The sequence below is a fragment of the Piliocolobus tephrosceles genome, chromosome 3, assembly GCF_002776525.5.
Source record: "Piliocolobus tephrosceles isolate RC106 chromosome 3, ASM277652v3, whole genome shotgun sequence".
NCBI lineage: Eukaryota > Metazoa > Chordata > Mammalia > Primates > Cercopithecidae > Piliocolobus > Piliocolobus tephrosceles.
The window spans coordinates 146,788,618-146,795,284 of NC_045436.1; the positions used below are offsets into that span (position 1 = coordinate 146,788,618).

General features: G+C 42.3%; 1 protein-coding gene across 1 annotated transcript in view; it reads left to right on the top strand.

Annotated features, from left to right (window-relative positions):
* Positions 1-4,914, top strand: part of UGDH (UDP-glucose 6-dehydrogenase) — a 29,551-nt gene extending 24,637 nt beyond the window's left edge. The window contains exons 10-12 of the mRNA XM_026455806.2: positions 82-173; positions 599-709; positions 4,296-4,914. Of these exons, the coding sequence (XP_026311591.1) occupies positions 82-173; positions 599-709; positions 4,296-4,406 (314 nt within the window). The 3' untranslated portion in view covers positions 4,407-4,914. The remainder of the gene's footprint in view (positions 1-81; positions 174-598; positions 710-4,295) is intronic.
* The last annotated feature ends 1,753 nt before the right edge of the window (positions 4,915-6,667 follow it).

A 6,667-nucleotide genomic window follows, 5' to 3' on the forward strand; every position in this document is an offset into this window, starting at 1 on the left:
CCTGCAGATAAGGGGGGAACTACTGTAATGTCAAATAACTCCTTTCTTATTTCTGTTTTTTTGTTGCTGCTGTTGTTACAGTGTCCCGGCTCGTGACCATTTCCAAGGATCCATATGAAGCATGTGATGGTGCCCATGCTGTTGTTATTTGCACTGAGTGGGACATGTTTAAGGTAAGGTAACAGAAATGTTACTAAGGAAAATTCTAGAGGTGTTCCACTATCAGCTGAGGTTGAGTATGTGTTCATGTATGTGTGTTTTTTTTTTTTTTTTTTTGAGACAGAGTTTTGCTCTGTCACCCAGGCTGGAGTGCAGTGGCGCCATCTCGGTTCACTACAAGCTCTGCCTCCCAGGTTCACACCATTCTCCTGCCTCAGCTTCCCGAGTAGCTGGGACTACAAGCACCTGCCACCACGCCTGGCTAATGTTTTGTATTTTTAGTAGAGATGGGGTTTCACCGTGTTAGCCAGGATGGTCTCGATCTCCTTACCTCGTGATCCACCCACCTTGGCCTCCCAAAGTGCTGGGATTACAGGCATGAGCCAATGCGCCCAGCTCATGTATATATTTTAATTGTTCCTATGGTTTGTCTTTACAGGAATTGGATTATGAACGCATTCATAAAAAAATGCTAAAGCCAGCCTTTATCTTCGATGGACGGCGTGTCCTGGATGGGCTCCACAATGAACTACAAACCATTGGCTTCCAGGTAATCATGATCCTGGACCGTTTTTCTTCTTTTTGTTTGGCCTTTAGTGTTTGATTCAACAACTGGGGACTATAATCTAGTCAAGTTGACATCAAAAGACCATCACAGCAGGTCTTGTTTGGCTGATTAAGATGATACCTATGGAAGTTCTAGGGAAGTTCTTTTGGGGAACCAAATCAATATCAGAAGTTTATTTCAACAATTAGGAAAGTGCTCATTTGCTTTTTAAACCCATTGTGTGGGTTTTAGAATTTTCTTATTTTCCTTAGCAGTAACCTAACTCTGGGGCAACATGTCAGTTCTTTAGGAAGTCCCTTTGGGATTTTTCTGACTACTCTACTTCCTCCCTAAATTTGTGATCTAAAGGTAGAGAAAGAAAGAGGTCTTGGTCAATCAGCAGGTGTTCATCCTATACCTTCTGAGTACTCAGCACTGTCCCAGTGCTGTGAGGGGTCTGAATGAAATATATGGGAGTTTCAATGGTACTGGCCCGCTTCTGATTCAAAGGTTATCAACTGGCCAGGCATGGTGGTTCACACCTGTAATCCCAGCACTTTGGGAGGCTGTGGAGGTGGATCACTTGAGGCCAGGAGTTTAAGACCAGCCTAGCCAACATGGCGAAACCCTGTCTCAAAAAAATATACAAAAATTGCTGGGCGTGGTGGCTCAAGCCTGTAATCCTAGCACTTTGGGAGCCTGAGGCAGGCGAATCACAAGGTCAGGAGTTTCAGACCAGCCTGGCCAATACTGTGAAACCCCATCTCTACTAAAAATACAAAAATTAGCTGGGCGTGGTGGTACAAGCCTGTAATCCCAGCTACTCTAGAGGCTGAGGCAGGAGAATCGCTTAAACCCGGGAGGCGGAGGTTGCAGTGAGCCAAGATCACACCACTGCACTCCAACCTGGGTGACAGAGCAAGACTCCATCTCGGAAAAAAAAATAACAGTAATTAGCCAGGCGTGGTGGCCTGCGCCTGTAATCCCAGCCACATGGGAGGCTGACGTGGGAGGATTGCTTGAGCCTGGCAGGCAGAGGTTGTAATGAGCTGAGATCATGCCGTTGCATGCCAGCCTGGGTGACAGAGCGAGACCCTCAAAAAACAAAAAACAGCTTGTCAATTATGGAACATTTGGAAAGCTGACAGAAGCCTCCACCCAGAACAGTGTATTTGTATGTTACATCTATTTCAGTTCTTCAAGGAGTCCCAAAAGTATTAATAAGGAGCTACTTTCCATTTCCTCAGAGCAGTGTGTATATGGGGATAGGAGGATGGAGAGGTGGAGTAAGTTAGGGAGAATAAAAAAAATATGCCAGGGGGTTGCAATCAACATAGTGCCCATGCAGAGCAGAAAAGCAGCAGTGTTTGATAGCTTGCTATACACATCTCAGCACCAGCTATCTTGGAGAGGTACCAGTAAGGCATAATCTACTATTCAAAAATATCTGATCTAGTTCTCTTAAACCTCTCACCAACTTGGTGAAGGTCCTTATTTAGAACTCAGTGCCCATTTCTCATTCATGAGAGATTTGCTTGTGGAAAGAATCAAATGGCATCCTTGTCTGTGAACTCTTCCATCCAAGACCTTGGGGACTCTTCTATTCCACCCCTCCCTAGTGAGTAACAGCATGACTGTTTCCCCCAGTCATGACTAAACTCAGGAATGTTATTTTTAAAAGGTTATTCGCAAGGCATAGACACATTTTCTGTCATTCCTGTTTTACTCATCTAAGGGAAAACAAATGTAGAGAAATACATATTTTAAATAATTTTAAGTTATTGTAAAAGTTAACTTTCCTAGTGAGGATTAAAAAAACAATTAGGAATGGAATCACTAAATAAGGAGAATTTGTAAGTCACTAAGACAACTGGTTAATATAAAGCAGAAGCCCCTTTTTTGTGGTTATGAGTCAGAATTAAATATTAATTTATAATTCAAAAGACAGGAAAATTGAGTAGTATATTTATCTCTGCTGTGGAGGGGAGATAAATTCATGACCATTGAAGTAGTATTGTTAATAAGATGATGATTTTGAATATATGGAATAAATGAAAAATGTAATAGGCAAAACAAAAATTGATTATCATTTAGTGAAGGCTGGCTTGTTGTATGCTAAGCACTTTACATAATTTAATACTTACCACAACCCTTTGAGTTAAGTGGTGGTAACACAATTTACAAGTGGGAAGAAAGACCTGGAGAGTTTAGGTAATGCAGCAAGTGCCAGTCAGGATTCCAGACTCCGAAGTCTGAATTCTTAAGAATTATGCTGTTGGCAGCGCACGGTGGCTTACGCCTGTAATCCCAGCACTTTGGGAGGCCACGGTGGGTGGATCACGAAGTCAGGAGTTCGAGAGCAGCTTGGCTAACATAGTGAAACCCCGTCTCTACTAAAAATACAAAAACATTAGCCTGGCGTGGTGGCGGGTGCTTGTAATCCCAGCTACTTGGGAGGCTGAGGCAAGGAGAATCGCTTGAACCTGGGAGGCGGAGGCTGCCATGAGCCGAGATCGCGCCACTGCACTCCAGCCCGGGTGACAGTGTGAGACTCGATTTCAAAAAAAAAAAAAAAAGAAAAAGAATTATGCTGTTACAAACAGGGCGCAGTGGCTCATGCCGGTAATCCCAGCACTTTGGGAAGCCGAGGCAGGCGATCACTTGAGGTCAGGAGTCCAAGACCGGCTTGGCCAGCATGTAAAACCTCATCTCTACTAAAAATACAAAAATTAGCGAGGCGTGGTGGTGCACATCTGTAATCCAGCTACTCAGGAGGCAGACAGGAGAATTGTTTGAACCTGGGAGATGGAGGTTGCAGTGAGCCAAGATCGTGCCACTGCACTCCAGCCTGGGTGACAGAGCAAGACTCCATCTCAAAAAAAAAAAAATTATGCTGTTAGCTTTTGCAGGATTTTTAGTACAAGGGAAATTGAAATGAGAATGGAGTTTGAAATAAAATATGAACTCACTGGAATTTGTTCAGTTAATTTCATGCATTTTTTTTTTTTTTTTTGGAGAGACGGGGTCTCGCTCTGTCGCCTGGGCTAGAGTGCAGTGGCCGGATCTCAGCTCACTGCAAGCTCCGCCTCCCAGGTTCACGCCATTCTCCTGCCTCAGCCTCCCGAGTAGCTGGGACTACAGGTGCCCGCCACCTCACCCGGCTAGTTTTTCGTATTTTTTAGTAGAGACGGGGTTTCACCGTGTTAGCCAGGATGGTCTCGATCTCCTGACCTCGTGATCCGCCCGTCTCGGCCTCCCAAAGTGCTGGGATTACAGGCTTGAGCCACCGCGCCCGGCCTCATGCATGTTTTTTAAAGACAGTGGTGGCACATAATTGACTACTTTGAGGGAGTCAGGTGTGGGGAATGGCAGGAGTGAGAAAGTCTAGATATGAATATTAAAATGAAGTGTAGATTAATTCTAGAAACAAAAAATAGGGAAGAAACCAAAGATCTCTCATAGCAAATCAGACGACTTGAGAATCCTTTTCTAAGAAAAAAATCTAGATTCCCCCTGCTGCCATTTTGGTACATTGTAAATTCTTACACTTATATAATTGTTAATAGTTCTCTTAAAATTTTTTTTTCAGATTGAAACAATTGGCAAAAAGGTGTCTTCAAAGAGAATTCCATATGCTCCTTCTGGTGAAATTCCAAAGTTTAGTCTTCAAGATCCACCTAACAAGAAACCTAAAGTGTAGAGATTGCCATTTTTATTTGTGATTTTTTTTTTTTTTTTTTTGGTACTTCAGGATAGCAAATATCTATCTGATATTAAATGGTAAATGAACCAAGTGTTTTTAAGGAAACAAAACTATTTTTTTAATCATCAGATTTATACTAGCTATATGGGTATTAACATATCTGGTAATTATGAATCTAGAATTTTTTTACATATTTTTATAATACTGTTAGCTCAGTTATTGGATGAGTGAAAGATAATCATGTTGGTTTTAATAGTGTCAATTTTTGTAAAATAAAATTAAACTTCAAACACTTTATAAATTGTCCACAGGCCGCACTTTAATATCACATTATAAAGGGAAGGACAGTCTTCATTTTTCCTGGTTATTGGTTTGCTTGTCATTAAAGATGTATTTTGAATCCATGAAATTGCTGTGCTAAATAGCCTTTACATGTATGGTCTGGTTAAAGTTCCTTTGTTCCTTTTGTTTTAATAAAATGTGTCACTGATTTTTTATCTCAAAAGGATCATCACTGTTAATTTCTAGTCACCCCAAATATGGTTAAAATATATTTTTTTAATCATAAAGAGAAAATTAGTAGTACTGTTTCTTTCTCTCCCCATTATTTTCTTGGTTTTCCTCACTAATTTTTTTTTTTTTTTTTTTTTTTTAGTCCAAAAGCCAAAAATATTTATCTTGGTTTTACATTTTAATTTCCATTCTTAATTGTAATTTTTTTCTTTAAGGAAACCAATATAATCTCATGTATAAAAACTTAAATATTTTACAAGTTACATATAGCATCATTCTAAAATAAGAATATTTTTTTGTTTTCCGTCTGCTTTTTTTCTTTTTTTTTTTTTTTTTGAGGCGGAGTCTTGCTCTGTCACCCGGGCTGGAGTGCAGTGGCCGGATCTCAGCTCACTGCAAGCTCCGCCTCCCGGCTTTACGCCATTCTCCTGCCTCAGCCTCCGGAGTAGCTGGGACTACAGGCGCCCGCCACCTCGCCCGGCTAGTTTTTCTTTTTTGTATTTTTAGTAGAGACAGGGTTTCACCGTGTTAGCCAGGATGGTCTCGATCTCCTGACCTCGTGATCCGCCCGTCTCGGCCTCCCAAAGTGCTGGGATTACAGGCTTGAGCCACCGCGCCCGGCCCGTCTGCTTTTTTTCTTATGTCTCTTGTTGAGTTTTATATTTTCAGTGGTTATTTTTGCTTGTGTTAGATCATTATTAAAATGTATCCGATGTCCATTTGATACTTGTGCTCTGCTGAGAATGTACAGATTGCATTAAACAGCCCAGGTCTCATCCTTCAGGAATTTTGCAGTTCAATGAGAAGAGGGAGACAAATATAAAGATGAGCACAGAAGCATCTGTACAGATAAAAATTCCATAAATAGGCCGGTGCGGTGGCTCACGCCTGTAATCCCAGCACTTTGGGAGGCCGAGGCGGGCGGATCACAAGGTCAGGAAATCGAGACCACGGTGAAACCCCGTCTCTACTAAAAATACAAAAAATTAGCCGGGCGCGGTGGCAGGCGCCTGTAGTCCCAGCTACTAGGAAGGCTGAGGCAGGAGAATGGCGAACCCAGGAGGCCGAGCTTGCAGTGAGCCGAGATCGCACCATTGCACTCCAGCCTGGTGGACAGAGTGAGACTCCATCTCAAAAAAAAAAAAAAAAATTCCATAAATAAAACGTTCTCCATCAACAACTGTATGGGTGTAATTTTTGTCAATGCACAGGTAACTGAGTCATGACAGCCTGACATTAAATGGGGAAAAAAATGACACCTCACTTTTTAGAGAAAAGGGTATTATATTCTCTCAAATGATGCAACAAAGGGAGGGAATTTAGCAAATAAACATTGGCAAACTGTAGCCCATGGGTCAAATCTGGCCAGCCACCAGTGAACTAAGAATGGTTGTTACATTTTTACATGGTCACGTTAAATGGTTTCACCAGGCATGGTGGCTCATGCATGTAATCCTAGCACTTTGGGAGGCCAAAGAGGGAGGATCACATAAGGCCAGTTTGAGACTAGCCTGGGCACCTTATTGCCTAGGCAGTAAGACCCCGTTTCTTTCTTTCTTTTTTTTTTTTTTTGAGACGGAGTCTTGCTCTGTCTTCGGGGCTGGAGTGCAGTGGCCGGATCTCAGCTCACTGCAAGCTCCGCCTCCCGGGTTTACGCCATTCTCCTGGCTCAGCCTCCGGAGTAGCTGGGACTACAGGTGCCCGCCACCTCGCCCGGCTAGTTTTTTTTTTTTTTTTTTTTTTTT